General features: G+C 40.8%; 1 protein-coding gene across 1 annotated transcript in view; it reads left to right on the forward strand.

The window, feature by feature from the left end:
* Positions 1 to 19,753, forward strand: part of PIK3CG (phosphatidylinositol-4,5-bisphosphate 3-kinase catalytic subunit gamma) — a 624,116-nt gene that overhangs the window by 569,750 nt on the left and 34,613 nt on the right. The window contains exons 10-11 of the mRNA XM_044088536.1: positions 8,242 to 8,353; positions 8,450 to 8,607. Coding sequence (XP_043944471.1) covers positions 8,242 to 8,353; positions 8,450 to 8,607 — 270 coding nt within the window. The remainder of the gene's footprint in view (positions 1 to 8,241; positions 8,354 to 8,449; positions 8,608 to 19,753) is intronic.

Below are 19,753 nucleotides of genomic sequence, written 5' to 3' on the forward strand. Positions count from 1 at the left end.
ACATCCTAAGGGTATGGATGTAGGGTCTCCTTTTTGCTATCATTTATGCTGACCTATTTATAGTTTTTTTTTAAATGTTGCATACATATGTATATATTGTTCCAGTAAGAACACATTACTGCATGGGGATACATTTTTTAACTGACTGCTTGCTTACTTGGTCAGTGACCTTGCTGGTTTATTATAATTCAGCAGTTATTAATAGGAACGAGTCATGGTTTATTTTATAGTTAGGGTTTAACTCTTTACTGTGGATTTTCTACATGTTATGAAACCAAATTATTTGATATTTCTGTTGAGACCATTTTGTGCAGTAATACATTTCTCAAAAACACTTTTTTTACATGTGACAGTTTCCATCCAGAGCACCATTAAAAATATCCCTGCATCATAATCTGTAAGAATGAGAAGATTTGTGGTACTGAGACATAATGCAAGCAGCAGTGGATCTGGTTCATCATTTTGACCACTGTGTTTATGATACAAAACTGCTGTATGAGGTGAACGATCAGCTGGGGTCAGTTCCTAGGTCAGAATTCTGCTCTTCAAATTTTCCCTTACAACTAGCCAGTTTTTTTTAGTTTTAGCACTCAAATCTGTTTCTTTGAGCTTAGCACTTGTTCAGAACTTGTTGTAAGCACTAAATAAGCTACAAATTACTACAGTACTCAACTTTCCTCACTTGTCTAGAGGAAAACAGTTTTTAGTACTTAATAAATAAGCACCTATCCAGGCATGTATAAGGGTAAGCTCCCGGTGTTTTCTCTTGTCTACCTGATGAATCTGGGCATCTTGGGGCAATGCAGCAATTGCCTCATGTACACAGACAACCCTCTCCTCCTACCACCCAAAACTACAACCTGCGAGAGATGCACTTACATAGCCAAACCGGAAGCAATGCTCTCTTCACCCAAGACTGGACTAGACAGTCAAGAGGAGAAGGTAAATACTTGCACCACACCACACTCATCACATAGTCCCTCAAAACCTACACCACCAAAACACACATATAGCAACACAAAACACACACCTACATTCACGAGGCACTCAATAAAAATCTGCTCAAGCAACAGAGACCTCCGAAGCAGAAACGCAAGCAACCTCCACCCCCCCCAACACAACCCAAATGACACATAGCCCACAAACTCAGTGTGCCACTCAACCACAGCCCATAAGGCATAACAACGTACCCAACACTCTAGTCATAGGTGACTCTATAGTCAGGCACACTGATGTTCCACTCGCCAGGCTAAGCAAGGAGAAAGTTACTGTCAGCTGCCTGTCAGGTGCCAGGATCTGCCACATAATGCACACACTCAGGTCACTCCACAACAAGTTTAAATATGACTCTGTCATTGTCCATGTTGGTGTGAATGACCTGAGACGTACCTCCCTGGACTACATGAAAAGAGACATGGAGGAGCTCTCTGATCTTGTAGCCCAGGCAGGTGTAACCATAGCCCTGAATAGCATCCTGCCATCACCCAGAATGATACCACAGTATAAGGACAAAATTACTGACTTCAACAACTGGTTAAGCTTCTGGTGTCATTCTTAGGGGATCCAGTATCTGTCTGCCTGGGATGACATGATTGACAGACCACGATGCTTTGCCAGAGATGGCCTGTACCTGTTGCCCTTGGGATTCCGGATACTGGCTAAGGCTCTTGCCACCCCTATAGTGCCTTTTTTAGGCAAGGTTAAAATGATAAATTCACTACCATAACAGACACAAGCAAGGAAAATCTGAGGGTAATGCTACTCAATGCTAGAAGTCTAAACCTCAAAATGCATTCACTCGAGGCACTCCTTAAAATGGAGAACATCGACATCTGTGCAGTGACAGACACCTGGTTCAAGGCTCCAGAGAACCCCCTGCATTACCAGGCTATAATTCATACCACACCTTTCGGCCACCTAACCTGGACCGAAACACTAAAGGTGGAGGCATGTCAATATTCATTAAGGATATCCACACTTCCAGGCTAGTTGCTCAGCATAATACATCTGAGATTATCCAAGTGCAACTAACTCTCGGTAAGACTGCAATCCAAATTGTAACTTAGTACAGATCCCCCACCATGCCCCAGGATTCCCACTCCTCATTTCTTGATACACTGGAAAATATTAGGGTACAACCCAACACCCTAATAATGGGTGATTTCAACTACCACACCATTAACTGGGAAAACTACTCATGTACCAACTCTTTTGCTCAACATTTTCTGGAATTCATAAATTCCAACGCCTTGGATCAACTTATCCACACCCCCACCAGGAGCAGCAATATCCTAGACCTGGTCATTACCAACATGAGCAACCGGTGTTCCACACAAGAGGCTCATTCGTCAGATCCAACCACAAGCTAATCACCCTAGACATCCACATCCTGCCCCCACCCCCCATTAGGGGAACCACTGAAAAAAACTTCTCAAAGCCAACTTCAGGCTTCTTAAGACAGAAGTGGCAAACTTCACGACACCCATGCAAAAGGACAATAAAGGTACAACTGCCGAATCCTACACAAATGCACTTTATAAGCACTTACACGAGTGTATGGATCATGCTATCCCTAACAGAACCAAGATGCTATCCTCCAAAAAAAGGAAGCCAATCTGGTGGTCCCCTGCCATAAAATAACTCTACAACAGAAAAAAGAAACTGTTGCAAAAAAGAGTAAAATCCCATGATTGGAGGTACTCCCTGGTCAGCCACAGTAAGAAGCTGAGATCCCTCATAAAATCCTCCAAAGCTAGTTACTAAAACAAAGTCGCCACTGATTCTAAAGACAACCATAAAGCATTCTATAGCTATGTCAAGAATCTCAATGGCAACACTCAGATCTGCTCTGAGTTACAGCACAATGGCACTAACTATACAGAACCAACTGATACCCCCTTCTCACCCTCTAAAGGGTCCATCTCTATACTGGAAGAATGCAAAGTTACTGTAATCACGGCTGCACAGGTAAAAGCCACACTCTCCAAAGCCAAGAACACAACATCCATGGGACCTGACAACATCCCAGGCTGCTTTCTACACAAACTACAGAATAAGCTGGCACCCCACCTAAGCACCATGTTCAATCATAGCCTCGCCTCAGACTTTGTGCCCACTGTATGGCGCACAGTGATGGTTATCCCACTCCACAAAGGGGGAGCCACCATGGACCCTGAGAACTACCGCCCCATTAGCCTAACGAGCCTGGTCTGCAAGGCTATGGAATGTATCATCATGGAACTTATAAACAAAGACACTGGTAATTTCCAAACTATGGACCCCACCCAATTCAGGTTTGGAAAAGGCAGATCATGTCTCCTAAACCTGATAGACTTCTATGAAGCAGTCACTAAAGCCGTGGATGAGGGTAAGGTGGTTCACACAGCCTATTTAGATCTTGCCAAGGCTTTTGACACCATCCCCCACTCTGGAATTATAGATAAACTCACTAAACAAGGTATAAATCCCTATGTCACAAAATGGGTTGCCAACTGGCTCACTGACAGAACACACACTATGAAAGTATCAGACTCCAACTCTGACTTCAGGCCAGTGACAAGTGGAGTACCACAGGTTTCAGTCCTGGGTCCTCTCCTGTTTGGTATCTACTTTTCTGAAGTACAAGCTAATACAGAAGGTCTTTGGCTAATGAAGTTTGCAGATGACTGCAAACTAGGAGCCATAATTGAAACTCCAAACAATGTGGACATCCTACAAAAGGGCCTCACTGAGACAGATGCCTGTTGTCAAAGCCATGGCCTCAAGCTCAATGCCAAAAAGTGCATTGTCATTCTCTTTGGTAAAAACTCTGTACCCATGAGCTACCACATAGGTGGTAGTCTACTTAACACCGAAAGTGTGATAAGAGACCTTGGGACAAAGGTGCACAGTAGTCTCTCCTTTGATAATCACATCACCACAGTAGTCAGGAAATCCTTCTATGTAGCACACCTCATCATAAAAGGTTTCTCATCCAGGAAAAAAAGAGATCATTGTTCCCATCTACTCATCACTCATTAGACCCATTATAGAGTACAACGCCCCTCTTGGTGTGTATCTCACAAGACATCTACAACAACTGGAAAGGCCACAGAAATACCTTGCAAAGAGAATTACTGGCCTCAAACAGATGCCCTACGCAGACCATCTCAAAAAACTCCAGCTTTACTCCGTCACATATCACCTACTCAGAGGCGATCTCTGCCTAACATACAAAGCTATGTCAAACCCAGAGATGTTGGACATGCTCCACTTAAAGAAATCTGAATCCCTCTGAGCTACACACTGTAGGGACCTAAACCCTGTCACCACAATAAACAGAACATGCTGGAGGGATAGATTCCTGTCCCAAAGACTTCCCATACTCTGGAATAAACTACCTATCTATATCAAACAAAGCTCCTCATTAGGAATTCTCAAGAAAAATCTTGATGATTGGATGGGAAATAGAAAATTCACCCCAAGGATCACCTCTGTGGCTCTGCTCGACAGGGTACAGGAAAATAATTTTCTTGGGTGGCAAAAGCCAGGGTATCTTTTTGGCTAGGCTTATATAGGCCCTAGGGCCAATAGCCTAGTACCTACCTATGAACCTATAAGAAACATTACATTAACATCCATGTGATATTCCAAGTGTGTCACGTCTGTGACTACTTTTCGGATAATTAATTTAAAATCAAACATATTATCTCTAAACATTGACCGACCCCAGCTGGAGGGAACTTCTACATTTTTTTTTGGGGGGGTTAGGCTTGTAATGGGCTGCTAACTGATTGCATAGTACTTACCTATGAACCCTGTTAAGCAATAACTTTTTTGGGTTATGTCCATATATTGGCCTGCAAGTCTAGCTGAAGAAGGGATAGAACCTTGCCACAATATTTTCAGAATTATAAATAAGAGGAGCTATTTAAAACACCATTTGGTCAGTTAGTGGGTAGCTGGGTATATTTTAATTTCACATGCTGTAAGAATGGTATGTAACCTCTGCACATTTCTATGACAAATATACAAATATATCACATGGTTTTGAGATTAGATCCATGATTACTTGTTCGACTCAGTACATTATTATATCCTTAATGTAAGTAATTACACCATTATTGCATATTGTATGTATAGATGTCTGCTGAACTCATCAGATCCAAACATAGGAAAGCTTGAAAATATGAGGAGAAAAAGACTAAGATGACATCTTTACTTAGTTTAGTAGAAGAATTTTGATTTCAAGTATGAATGGAAATCAAACCAGAAGATGACACAAATCAGACAGCAACTGAATGTGCCAAAATACAACAAAAGAATATCATAAAAAGGATTAGATGAGAAGGGAAAAAAATTGGAAAATCCACAAATATAGTGGGTAGTACAGAGATGTCCTGAAACAACCTCATGTTGATCAAGATTAGACACAGGAATGGTTATAGAGAGGTGAATTGAAACCAAAAGATGAAAGGCTAATAATAGTGGCTCAGGATAGTGGACACATTGGTTTACAAAGTCCACTGAACATGTGTGAGAAACAGTCAAATGCAGGTTCTATAACAGCACTGGAAACAGTCGCACATCTTGTTGCTGGATGTGACACATGGCAGAAGGCCTGTATACTAAATTCACAATAATATGGCAAGATTGTTGCATCGGGTACAATATAGAAGTAGCTGACAAGCATTGGAAACATAAAGCACAAAACATTACAGAAAATGCTGAAGTTTAAATTATAAGGGATCACCCATTACCAGCAGTTCAAAAAATAATTGCAAGAAGGTCAGATATAGTAGCCCATAAAAAGAAGAAAAAACTGGCACTGATCATTGAAATTGCAACCCCAGTAATTACAGTGTCTTACAAGAGCTATACTACACCCACATCCTACAAGAGAGTCTAACACAAACAAATGACTAGTGCCAAAGCCATGGATGAAAAATCAATCCAAAGAAATGCATTATAGTGACATTTGGGAAATTGTCCACCCAAGCTAATTACTACATCGATAAAACAGCCTTAAGAGTTGACCCGGTAGTTAGGAATCTGGGAACATATGTAGACAGTATTCTTTCTTTTGACTGACACATAGCCAAGACATTAAGAAAATATTTTTATGTCGCCCAACTAATAAGCAAGGGGCCCATCACTGACCACATGCTCCCTTTTCATGTACCTAACCAAAACACCTTCAAAGATTTCCTCACCGGAAGAATTCAGGGTATGAATACCCTGTCCTACATAGATCGCCTTAAGACCCTATCTCTGTACTTAGTCTGCTAAAAGTTGCTGAGAGTCGATCTATGCCTGACATATAAAGCATCCGCAGGTCCAGCAATGATGGCTCTTTTGCACATCTGCAAAACAAACAGTACCAGAAACATTAGATCCAAGGACCTGAACCTGTGACATAAAGAGCACATGCTACAGAGACTGATTTGTGTCTCAAAGGATCCCCACTCTACGGAATAAGCTCCCCACCCACATGAAGCAGAGGTCTTTCCTGACCTTGTTCAAACAAAACCTTGATCATTGGATAGGTAAATCACAGATTCAACCAGGTCTAGCCCCCCCCCATGTCTCAGATGGACAGAGTAAATCAATCCCCAACTAACATAACCCCCCACATAACCCTTAGGTACCTCCTTACTAATATACCCCATCATATAGGATTCCAAGGTACTCGGGGACAAAACTGGGTTGGGTTGCACAACTAGGCTTATAAATACCCTGGTGGTCATTAGCCTAGTATAAACCTATGAACCTATGAATTTCAGTTCCACTGTAGAATTTGCTACACTGCTACAGGGCAGTCAGATATACCTTCGAAACCAGAATGTGTTGCTATTATCAGAAAGTGCAGATCAGTTACTCATATATACACATCTGAAACTGCAGCTGGATTACACAAGCACATTCCTGATAATGACATGCTGCAGTGAACGTAGAATAAAGTCAACCACTTAACTGCACATTGGATATGGATTTCTTCAGAATAGATAAGGAATCACACATTTAGGATTCATAGAATCTTGTCCACCATACAAAATGGAGTGTTTCATTTAATATACAACTGTTATGCATTTATATTTTCAAGTAAATTCAACATTTTTACTTTCATTTATTATATTCAATATTTTTCCTATTCAGGCTGCAAAAATATAGTGAAATTCATTTTGCTCCTGAGTAGCAAAAATATATTTAATATTTAAGGAGATGCCTCTCTGCATAATACTAAGTCAGTACATGTAGTACCTTTTATGGCTGCAGAACACCACAACAGAATACAAAACAATGTAGATAAAAACATATAACATAGAGAACAGATAAACCATGGTTTAAAGCAATATACTAAGTTTCAGTATGTTTCACTATAACTCAACAAGTAAAATCCAGCTGCAGCAGTTGCTGGCATCTTTTAGAAATGTTATGATGTCCCATTTGATTTAAGGTATAGGTACCACTTACACTGACCTGTGTAACTGTTTGCAATGTTGAAACAAAGCCCACTATCGTCTTTGGCTATTCCTTACACATCCAGGCATCAGTCTTTTCACTTACACTTTAAGATTGTCCAGATTATGCATGATGATATTCCTTCAACAACCTACCTTTCAACAATAACCTCAGAAATCTTGTTATCCCACCGTGGTATAGAACAAAACTCATCTATGCTATTTAGTAGTCCATATTGTACTTTTGCAATAACTAAATGCTTATTGCTGTAGAACCTGTAGTGTGCTTGCTAAGTTTAAAAAAAAAATTCTCCTCTGTATTGTTTCAGAGTTCATATTAAGTTGAGTCTATTCTGTTCACCTATTGTTTCTTAACCAATGTATTTTCATTTAGGTCTACAAGTTATGTCTATTGCTTCAGAAAACTTGTTATCCAATGTTTGGCTAAACCCAATACATGTTTATACTGCATGAGAGCCTGTGCTGTTTGATCATGGCCTAGTGTATGTATGTATGTATGTATACTAATTAATATTGTATAGGGTCTAGTTTTATAATTGTAGGTATTTATCAACTCCTAGAGTAAATTTGACAGTCAGCAAAATACAAAATGCAATACATTTTGTTAATCATATGACATACATGTACCTTTACAGTGTTAGGGTAATAAACTCTTATAAGAAGGTGCTGTTAAATTCTTACATTTCTAGCTCATACAAGTTGGAAGCTAGATTTCCTTAATCAGTTGTGCCTATGATGAAAAATGTGCAATAGCATATACTAACTGGCCTTTTTATGTTAGTTTCTGTCTGCAGTGGAAAGGTTTGTGTATTCATGTGCTGGCTACTGTGTTGCCACCTTTGTGCTTGGAATTGGAGACAGACACAATGACAACATTATGATAACAGAATCAGGTAAATGTTACAGGTTTTCATACACTTCATAAAACTTTGCACTCTTATTTAAGTATCCATTGGAGTGATCATCTGCATATTTATTTATACACGTAGGAAATCTTTTCCATATTGATTTTGGTCACATTCTGGGCAATTACAAAAGTTTTATGGGAATTAGCAAGGAAAGAGTTCCATTCGTTTTAACTCCTGACTTTCTCTATGTGATGGGAATCTCTGGAAAGAAGACAAGTGCCCACTTTAATAAATTTCAGGTAAGAAATGGTTTTATATTTATGGTATAGTTTTGTACAGCAAGAATGCTGCAATGGCAGATGTTGTCTATAGAAAGAATTCAGAGTGAGAAATAATTTCAATAATTTCACCAGTGACTATGCAAACTGCAACATGTAACAAGATACACAATTCACTCTGTTGGCAAACTATTTGGTATATTTTGTATCTGACCTTTTCAGTGCTCATACGTTTGTCATATTAACAGTTAATATGCTAAATATGTTCACAGAACTATTTTTTTTAATTCTTATCAATCTGAAAAAAAAAAACAACAATTTCCAGTACTGTGGAAGACCATTCACAAGACACACAACACAAGTCTACACACACATACACGCACAAAAAGATAATTAGCCAGACATAATAAATTACATAGTGCTGTCATTTATGCACTCATAGGTTTGTTGAAAATCACAGACACTTAAAAGTATGTAGATACATTGCTAAACTCATATCTGTACAGTAAAGCTGTTAAATATTTCAATAGTTACTAATCACAGTAAACTTAATTAAATTAATTTACTTATTAGCTGGCATACGTGAAGTGACCTTTTTCATTCATGACCAAATCCAGGGGGGGGAAGGGTAACAGATTAGTGAAGCTCATCAAACAGCATGTTTTCAGCTGGTGGAAGGAAACTGGATGTATCCTTTTTTTAAGTTTATTGTTAGTCCAATGAATGTGATTGTTAATAACTAGGTAGCTAGGAAGGGGAACATTATGCATTATCCTGGATATACAGGAACTCGAGAAAAAATTGGGCTTGGCACACAAAAGACCTTTCAAAATAGACAGTTTAGCAATAGATATATGCAGCAATTCTGAGTTATTGTTATTATTCTTAGCACTGGCTGCATGGTACACAGACATGAAGCCATGAGTATGATCCAGTTGCTCCAATTTCAAGAACTGGGCCAGCCATCAAATATGGGAGATGAATGCAGTTGTTGGCTTACCCTTCCCAGGAAAGTTTGAGATGGTTTGTTTGTCTTAGGGCACCGCCAATCAGATAATTGTGTTGTAAAGAACAAGACGCATGCTTGAACATCCGCTCTGAGAGGGCACATTGCTGACAGTGGAGCAATCACATTTGTAGGGTAGGTGGCATCCTCTGCTTTACCTGTGAATCCTGTTGGTAGCAGAGAGAAGGAGTGTAGTGGTACTACAGCCCAGTTTAAAACAAAAAATGTGTCATTTTCAGAGAAGATCATCATCTGCAGTACATTTTCTTAATTGGTGCACTGGGGCTTTTTTAAGCCATTTTAAGAGTGGGAGATGAGAGGACCTGGTATATAGAAGTCCACCTTATGATGTGATCCAGGATTTAGGTAAGACCATTAGTGTGAATGCCTTCCAGAATTCTGGGAAGACACCAAATGATACCGAGAGAAATGATAATGTTATGTGCAGGAGACATAACTAATAAAGTGTCACAGGCTTCAATAAATTTAGGTTTCAGTCCTTCAGAGGATGATTTCCTATACTTTGACATGCAGCATGCTTTTAGACAGCAATTCATTAATGGTCTCAGGAAGGAAGGTGAAAGCGAGACTAAAGCTACTGAGATTGTCCATACATGATTTTAGTGAGGATTAAGGATATAACTGGTTTTATCAAAGAGAAATGATGTCTTTCTTGTGAGATGACATTATTGCTTAAAAAGCTTCTTATTGTATTTTTATTAATATTTTTCAAGTAGAAAGTAATACTAATAGTCCATAAGGAGCTATGACTAGTGACTACAAGAAAGTACTCACAGTTAAACTTAGCAAAAGCAAACTCAAAACCATCTCTCTGGCAAGGAACCATAATGGTCACTTGTTGAATCACTTTCAGGAAATAAGGTATTTATTAGACATAAGAGAAAGGCAAAAGAAAAATGGAATGCATACAGAAAAGCAGGTATTATTTTAGAAACTGGGTAGTTATTCCTTTATAGCATCTAACTTTAGCATCTAGGCATCATATCAGAGCCAGATCCAGCACTAGGTGACTTAGTCAGTAGCCTAGGACCCCATGGCTGGGGGCCCACTTTTTAGTTAATTAACAATAAAAAGCAAAACACTTCTTAACACCAGAGTGGTGACATCTTCTCCTTTAAGGAAAACAATGCATGCGTTGCACGCAAGCACACCAACACCGATGTAAACAAATTCCACACTTGCACACAGAATTTAAACTAGCCATTCCATTGAGAGAGAAAGGTGTGTGTGTGTGTGTGTGTGTGTGTGTGTGTGTGTGTGTGTGTGTGTGTGTGTGTGTGTGTGTGTGTGTGTGTGTGTGTGTGTGTGTGTATGTGTGCATGTGCGTGTGTATGTAAAAGTAATTGTTTCTTTCATTTCTGTATGAAAGTGTGTATGTGTATGTAAGTATATGTATGTGTGTATATGTAATTTAAACTAGCCATTACATTTTTTTCTGTAAGGGAGAGAAAGTGTGCATGTGTGTTTGTATATGTTTAGTTTAAAATAGCCTTTCCATTCATTTCTATGTGAGAGAGAAAGTGTGTATGTATATATGCATGTATGTGTATGTTTATAATTTAAACTAGCTGTTCCATTCATTTCTGTATGATAGAAACTGTGTGTGTGTGTGTGTGTGTGTGTGTGTGTGTGTGTGTGTGTGTGTGTGTGTGTGTGTGTGTGTGTGTGTGTGTGTTGTGTGTGTGCAAGAGCAGAACTGAAACTAGCAGTTCATTTGTTGCTGTATGAGAGAGAAAGTAAATATGGGTGTGTGTTTGCGTCACATACCTCTCAGCCATCCAGATTCAACCACATAGTTTTGGTCTGTTTCTCATAAAATTTGTCTTTTTTCTGGCAAATCACTGATTCTTCAGAAAAATGCATGCAAACACAAATCCTGTTCTTCTAGCAACTTTCTAAGTTCATCAGAGTGGGATCCATGGTCCCCTTGTATACCAGTCATAGGTAGTTTCTCAACAGTCTATTGCAAACAAGAGTACAGAAATAGGGATTTGAAGTGATCTGCATAGGACATGCTATTTACACTCTGTATTTTTTTGTGAGGAGTCCCTGTAAATGCTCTAGTTGTTGCATGTGCCTAGTCAGGTATATACCAAAGGGGCAATGTCTCATGATGGGCCTAATGAGGGCCAATTATATTGGAACAAGGATTTACTTGGACATAGATGTCATGCCCTCGCTTATAAGTTGAGCAACATACAATGATTTCCTTACTACCTTAGACACATTTTGGTCAAAAACCAAGTTACTCTCTACATGCATACCCACATCCCTAACTACTGGTACTATCCTTACGAGTGTGCTATCAGTGAGGTAATTTCCTAGGGTGACTAACTTCCCAAATGGTACTATTATACATTTCTTTGCATTGAGTTTTAAGAAATGGGCTTACCCAAGTGCAATTTGGACCTATAGATGGAGAATAGAACATTTACCTCAGGTCTGCCCCTGTAGTACTGTTGGATCCCTTCAAGTTATCTATGGTATAATCCCAGTTATTCTCACTAGGCATAAAATATAATTGGTGACCATGGGTTTGATAAAGCCAATCTAACACACTGAACGGGACAGGTTAATTTAAGCACCAAAAGGGAAATTGGCTATGCTTAAAATCGCCTGCAAGGGCAGCTAGCCTAGTACTTACCTATGAAACCTAGCAGATGTGGTTAGCTGTGAGAGTGCATGTATTTATTTTAGTCACTTATGTATTTATTTATTTATTTTTATGTTGTGGTTACCTGGTAATCCACCTGAGCCAAAAGCCAATGTTCAGTGATAGCCTGCAGCAAACAGCAAGATGTAACGACTACATGCAAGTACAGAATTCTGAACAGAGTGCAGTTGTTATACAGTATAAGCCAAACAAGTATGATAACTGCATATATACAGATATTTTGTCTTACAGAAAGTTTATCAGTTTATATTTACTTTTATTCTTAAGGAGAAGGCTGAACAGATGGAAAGATAGGTGATGGCAGAGTAAAGGTAGGATGTGAGTAAAGAATACCAGAAGTGGATAAACAGTAGATATCTAACTAGAGGCATATAGGTGAGAAATGAGATTAAATGCTGATGGATAAAATAAAAGAGAATGCAGGGCAATGTCAGAGGAAGAAAATAGGTAGAGTATTGGGTTAGGTAGGAGTAAATGCAAACTAAAATTAATTTTTTGCAGTACAGTGAAAGGAAATTATGCCAACTGATTATTCTGTTAGCTGTGCTGAAACAATATTAGCTATGATAAAAGAAATAGTCATAACCATTTAGCTTATTTATCCATAAGCATTTATTGTAGTTTAGAAACTGAGTACTTTCTTATTAGTATTTATATCACTTGGCAGCTTGTTCTGAATTTTTTATATAGACTTCCAGAAAACTAAAAATACTCTGATTTTTAATGGAGGTAATACCTTTAATGAGCTAATCATAACCCTTGCTGGAATTTTTGCGATGTTTAATGTTAACTTAACTGAGGTCTACATGTCTTGTAATGGAAGTCAAAAACAAAGGTTAGTTGCATGTAGGTCAAACAGTTTGTAAGATTCAGCCATTTTAAGTTACTATATGCCGTGATTCCTTTGTAGGTTTAAACATTATCATCATCATCATCATCATCAACCCCCTTTTCCCACTTTCTACATGAGGTCGGGGTGTAGTGTCAAATGTCACCATCTCTCTATATTCAATGCCAGACTCTTGCCTTCTTCGGCAATACTCATGCCTGACTGTTGCAGATCTCTCACATAATCCATCCACCTCTTTGCAGGACACCCTCATTTCTTTTTACCTTCTTCTTGTCTGTCCCAAATCTTCTTCACCAGATTGTCTTCTGCTTTTCTGCACATGTGCCCGAACCACCACAACCTGTTCTCTTTGACCTTTTCTGCAATTGGAGCTACTTTGGCTTCTGCTCTTATGTCCTCATTTCTTTGTCTGTCCCACAGTGTGTATCCTGCCACCCTTCTCAGGCACTTCATTTCCATTACTGCATATGACAGTATTTGTAATAAAGGATAGGATTAGAGTATTTTAGAAGCTCATTACATTTGTTGGAGGCTTGCAGTCATCTTTGCAGGCTTTACCTGTAAACTAAACAGAATGTCAATCTATCATGTGTGGTCCATAACTTGTGCAGGAATCCTTTAAGCAGTTTATCTTGAGCTTGTTTCTTGTTTGATGTTCATTTTTTACTTTGATCATGTTTTCCCCATGAAACAAGTAGATAGCTGTTGCCAGGCAGTAGGTCTTTTTTGGATAAGAAACATTTTTACAAGTGGAGGTATCACAGAGATTGCCATTTTTAGCATGTTACTTGGTACTTTTATAAAGCTGAATATAAATTAGAATTAGAACTGCAGTGCAAGGAGAAGTGGTTTGAGTTGAGTGCTGCTTGTTTTTAATATACTTTATTTTGACTGGCATCCCAGTAATGTATTTAAAAGTAATTTATTTTTTCATGCCTCACAACCTTTTTGTTTCCATCTTATAGGTTCATAGGTTCATAGGTTCATACTAGGCTATCTGCCCGAGGGCATTTATAAGCCTAGCCCATCGTTTCTTTTTACGGCGCCACCCCTTTAGTATGGGGAACTATACCCATTATTTTGCTGTGCCTCTGTCGAGCAGTGACACTGAGGTAATTCCTGGGGTATATCTGCGATCTCCCATCCATTGGTCAAGATTTCTCTTGAACAAGGCCAGCGAGGTGCTCTGCCTCACATGTACCGGGATTTTGTTCCACAGCATAGGGAGTCTTTGGGTGATGAATCTATCCGTCCAGCACGTCCTATTAATAGCCGTGTCGAGGTTTAAGTCTCCCGCCCTTGTGGCTCTGATGGATCTAGATTTTTTGAGGTGAAGCATATTCATCAAATCTGGGTTTGACATGGCCTTGTATGTTAGGCAAAGGTCACCTCTGAGCAGCGTGTAGCGACTGAATAGAGCTGGAGTTCTTTCAGTCGGGAAGCATAGGACAGATTTTTGAGACCCTTTATCCTTTTGGTGAGGAACTTTTGTGGCCTCTCCAGCTGCTGCAAGTGTCGGGTCAGATACATTCCGAATGGGGCATTGTACTCAATCATTGGTCTGATGAGTGATGAGTAAAGGGAGACTATGACCTCCCTTGATCTAGATGAGAATCCCTTCATGATAAGGTGGGCAATGTAGAAGGACTTCCCAACTACTTTAGCTACATGGGTGTCGAATGACAGACTACTATCAACCTGGGTCCCCAGGTCCCTGATAACTTCTTCTGTGCTCAGTGGATTGCCACCTATTTGGTAGCTAGGGTAACCTTGTTTTTCCCGAAGGGTATGACTATGCATTTTTTGGCATTTAACTTTAGGCCGTGGCTCTGGCACCAGTTATCCGTTTCTGTGAGACCCTTCTGAAGGATATCTGTATCAGATGTGTTTTCTACTATGGCGCCCAGTTTGCAGTCATCTGCAAACTTTGTCAGCCATAACCCTCCTGTGTTTGCTTGTACTTGGAAAAGTAGATGCCAAACAAGAGTGGGCCAGGACTGAGCCCTGTGGGACACCACTTGTGACAGGCTTTGAGTCTGACATGGCACCAGCAACTCTGACCCTGTGGGTTCTGTCACTCAGCCAGTTTGCAACCCATCTTGTGATGTATGGGTTAACATTTAAGCTGATGAGTTTTCAATGATACCAGTGGGGTATTGTATCGAAGGCCTTAGCCAGATCGAGGTAGGCTGTATGGACTGCCTTTCCCTCATCAATGGCTTTGGTGACTGTTTGAAAAAGTCAACCAAGTTTAAAAGGCATGATCTGCCTTTGACAAAGCCAAACTGGGTTGGATCCAAAGTCTGCAAATTCCTATGTCTTTATTTATGAGGTCCATTATGATCCTCTCCATGGCTTTGCAGATAAGGCTTGTCAAGCTAATGGGCGGTAATTTCCAGGGTCTGTGGAGGCACCGCCTTTGTGAAGTGGGACCACAGTTGCAGTGCTCCACCCCTGGAGTACGTATCCAGAGGTAAGACTTTGATTAAACAGCTGTCGTAGCTGTGGGTTTAATTCCTCATTGAGTTCGTGGAGCACACAGCCGGGGACACCATCGGTCCCATGGATGCTGTGTTTTGCTTTGGAGAGAGCAGTTCTCACTTGGGCGCTGGAGATGTTTGGGGGCTGCACTCATTTGGTATAGATATCTCTCCTTTTGGGGGAGAAGTTTGCACTGAACCTGTCAGCCAGTATGTTGGCAATGTCTGTAGGATCAGTAATCTTCACATCATTTTGAACTAGTTCTGAGCATATCTGGGAGTTTCCTCCTAGGTTTCTAACATAGCTAAAGAAGGCCTTATGATTGTCTTTTGAGTCTTTAGCTATTTTTCTCTCAAATTTGCTTTGGATGATTTTATGAGAGCTCTTAGTTTTTACTTATAGTGATCAAGGGTGTCTTACCTTTTAAGGATTTTGCTCTATCTTGTAGTAGCTTCCTCCTTTTGTTGTAGAGTTTGTTTATGGCTGGGGTCCACCAGAGTGGACGCTTGCCTTTACAAAGAGTCTTTGTTTTGCTTGGGATTGCCTTATCCATGCAGTCCTGCAGGTGCTGGTAGAAGGCGTTTGTAAGTGATTCAGCAGCTTGAGTATTGTTTTCCGCCGGCTCGGGGGCCTGAAAGGAGACCACACTAGTCTTTAGAAGTGTGAAGTCGGCTTTTGAGAAGTTCTTTACTGTGGTCTTTTTTATTTCAGGTGGGGGTGGGATGAGGACCTCCAGTGAGATTAGTTTGTGATCTGATCTCACCAGTGAGGGGTATACTTCCAGTGTTGAACATTGTGCTCCCATGTTCGTGATGATGAGATCAAGTATGTTATCTCCTCTTGTGGGGATGGTGACTAGTTGTTCCATGGCATTTGAGTTTATGAATTCCAGGAACTTTTGGGCTAGGGTGTTTGGGCTTGAGTAGTGTTCCCAGTCTATATTAGGGTAATTGAAGTCACCTAATATGATGGTGTTTGGTGATACATTTATCCCCTCTAGTGTTTTCAGGAAGGCCATGTGAGTTTCCTGAGTTTGTGAGGGTGGCCTGTAACATGCTACAATTTGCAGAGCAGTCTTGCCTATGGTTAATTGCACCTGGATGGTCTCCGATGCATCGTGCATTGCCACCAGTCTTGAGGTGTGGGTGTCCTTGATGATATGGATACCCCCCCTCCTTTCTTGGTATTGTCCGGATTTTGGGGCCAGAACGCATGATATGAGGTAAAACCTGATAGCGCTGGGGTGCTCTCAGGAGCCTTGAACCAGGTTTCTGTCACAGCACAGACATCGATGTTCTCCATACTGAGAAGGGCCTCGAGTGCGTGCATTTTGAGATTTAGACTTCTGGCATTGAGCAGCATTACCCTTTTTTCCTTTTTTGTGTTCTAGGGTGGTAGGTTTAGAATTTGGGCCTTGCCTAAAAAAGGCACTATGGGGGTGGCAAGAGCCTTTGCCAATATCCGGAATCCCAGGGGTGACAGGTGCAAGCCGTCCCTTGCGAAGCAGCGTGGCTTGTCCAGCATGTCATCCCAGGCAGACAGATACTGGATCCCCTTTGAATGACACCAGTGTTTAAGCCAATTGTTAAAGCTGATCATCTTATCTCTGTATTGTGGCATCATTCTTGGTGAAGGTAGGATACTGCTCAAGGTCAGGGTCATACCTGCCTGGGCTACATAATCAGAGAGCTCCTCAATGTCTCTTTTCATGTAGTCCAAGGAGTGCGTCTCAGGTCGTTTACACCAGCGTGGACAATGACTGAGTCATATTTGTACCTGCTGTTGAGAGACCTGAGTGCTTGCGTTATGTGGCGGATTCTAGCCCGACAGGCAGCTTACTGTGACCTTCTCCTTACTCAGTCTGGTGAGCGGGACATCAGTGTGTCTGACTATGGAGTCACCAATGACTAGTGTATCTGGCATTGTGTTTGGCCTTAAGGGCTGTGACTGTTTGACACTCTGACTGTGAGGTCTATGTGTTGGGTGTTGTGTTCTGAGGTGGTTGTTGTTTGGGTGTCTGCTTTGGTGGCCTCTGCTGTTTTGGTAGATTTTGATCAGAGCCTCCGAGTATGTCTTTGAGTGTTTATGTGTATGATTTGAGGTTGTAATGGTACTATGTGAGACTGGGTCTATAGTGTGTGTGGTAACCTTCTCCTCCTGACTGGTCTTGCCAGTCCTATGTTGAGAGAGCTCAGCCTCCAGTTTGGCCATATAGTTGCATCTCTCATGTATTTGTGTTTTGTGGGAGGAGGAGAGGGTTGTCTGTGTACATGAGGCAATTGAAACATTGCCTCAATATTCAGGTTCACCAGCTGAGCAGGAGAGGACACTAGCAACTGATCCCTCGACATGCTAGAAGGGTAGACGAAAAACTTTAAAAAGATTCCGCGGGACGTGGGTGACCGAGAAATGGGGGTTGCCTTTTCGGGGTACTATCTATGACAAGAGTGCCGTATCAAGGTAATAAGTACTGTAGGAGCAAGTGCTAGGTTTAATAGATAGAGAATAGTCTACTTGGAGTCAAGTAGAGATGATCTTTTTAGTTATAGGATACGCTGATTTGATCAGTAGTATAGTTCGAGGAAGGTAGTTTTAAGGGAAAATTTGAAGAGTGGACTTTAGGTAGCCCGAATAGTTTAAACCTGCTTAACCGGCACTGCCCTAGTGTGCAACAGTGGCAGCTCCGCGCTAAATCACTCTAAATCGCGCTAACGCGTGTTTGATATTAAGTAAACTGTCATGTAGCCAATGCATTGAAATATTTTTTTTCTTCTCCTTCATTTTGTCTTGATTGGACTCCCATAATGATGGTTTGGCACCCAGGGCAGCGTACTTAATTAAAGTCCCAGTTTTTGTGTTTTTTATGATAGCTCCACCCTTTTCTAGTTGGCCACACCACTTCTCATTGGCTCCATCCATTCAGCTGTCTCCTGCAGCCCCCCTTTAATTTGAAGTCACCAGCCGCCACTGTTCGACACTCATGCCCGACTGTTGCAGATCTCTCACACAATCCATCCACCTCTTTGCAGGACACCCTAATTTCTTCTTACCTTCTTCTTGTCGGTCCTAAATCTTCTTCACCAGATTGTCTTCTGCTTTTCTGCACATGTGCCCGAACCACCACAACCTGTTCTCTTTGACCTTTTCTGCAATTGGAGCTACTTTGGCTTCTGCTCTTATGTCCTCATTTCTTTTTCTGTCCCACAGTGTGCATTCTGCCACCCTTCTCAGGCACTTCATTTCCATCACCTCTAGCTTTCTCATCTGCTCTGCCTTTACTGCCCAGGTTTCTGTACCGTACAATAGCACTGGTCCCAGTACTGTTTTGTGCACCTTACTTTTCAGCTTCTTTGGCATTCTTTTATCATGCACTACACCTGACACTCTATGTTAATTGACTGCAGTCCCTCTGATTCTAGCTTTGACCTCTTCATTCAGACTTCCCTTCTCCTCAACCACCCCTCCCATATACTTGAAGCTGTTAACCTGTTCTACTATTTTCACTTCTATCTCAATTCTCAGTTTCTTTTGAGTTCATCATTTTGCTGCCATGACCACTGTCTTACCTGTGTCATCCCATGTGCCTCCAGCTTTGCATTCCATTCTCTTATCCTTTGCAGAAGTTCTTGCTCAGAGTCTGCCTGTAATGCCACATCATCTGCATACAGAAATCTTTTTGATCTGTCCCCTCCAACTTGTTTGCTAATGTAATCCATCAGACATATGAACAGCAGTGGGCTCAGAGCCGAACCCTGATGCACACCCATTCCCACTGGGAACCCCTCTGTGAGTCCGAACATTGTTTGTACTTGAGTTATTGGATACTTGTACATAGCCTGCACTAATTCTACCAATGTTTCTGGGACTTTGAACCACCACAGGACTGCCCAAATCAGCTTTCTTGGATCATTTTCACATGCTTTCTCCAAGTCTAAGAATTCCCAATTGGACTCATCTCTAGTTTCTTCTTGACTAACTGTCTCACTGCAAACATTGGCTCAGTTATGCTGCATCCTGATCTGAATCTGAACTGGTCATGTCCCATCTTACTTTTACTACTGTGTGTACCTGTTCATCAATCACCCTCTCCATAACTTTAATGCAATGTGACAGGAGTTTGATACTTCTGTACTGC

This window comes from Protopterus annectens, chromosome 11.part0 (assembly GCF_019279795.1).
Source record: "Protopterus annectens isolate FY-2018-M chromosome 11.part0, PAN1.0, whole genome shotgun sequence".
NCBI lineage: Eukaryota > Metazoa > Chordata > Ceratodontiformes > Protopteridae > Protopterus > Protopterus annectens.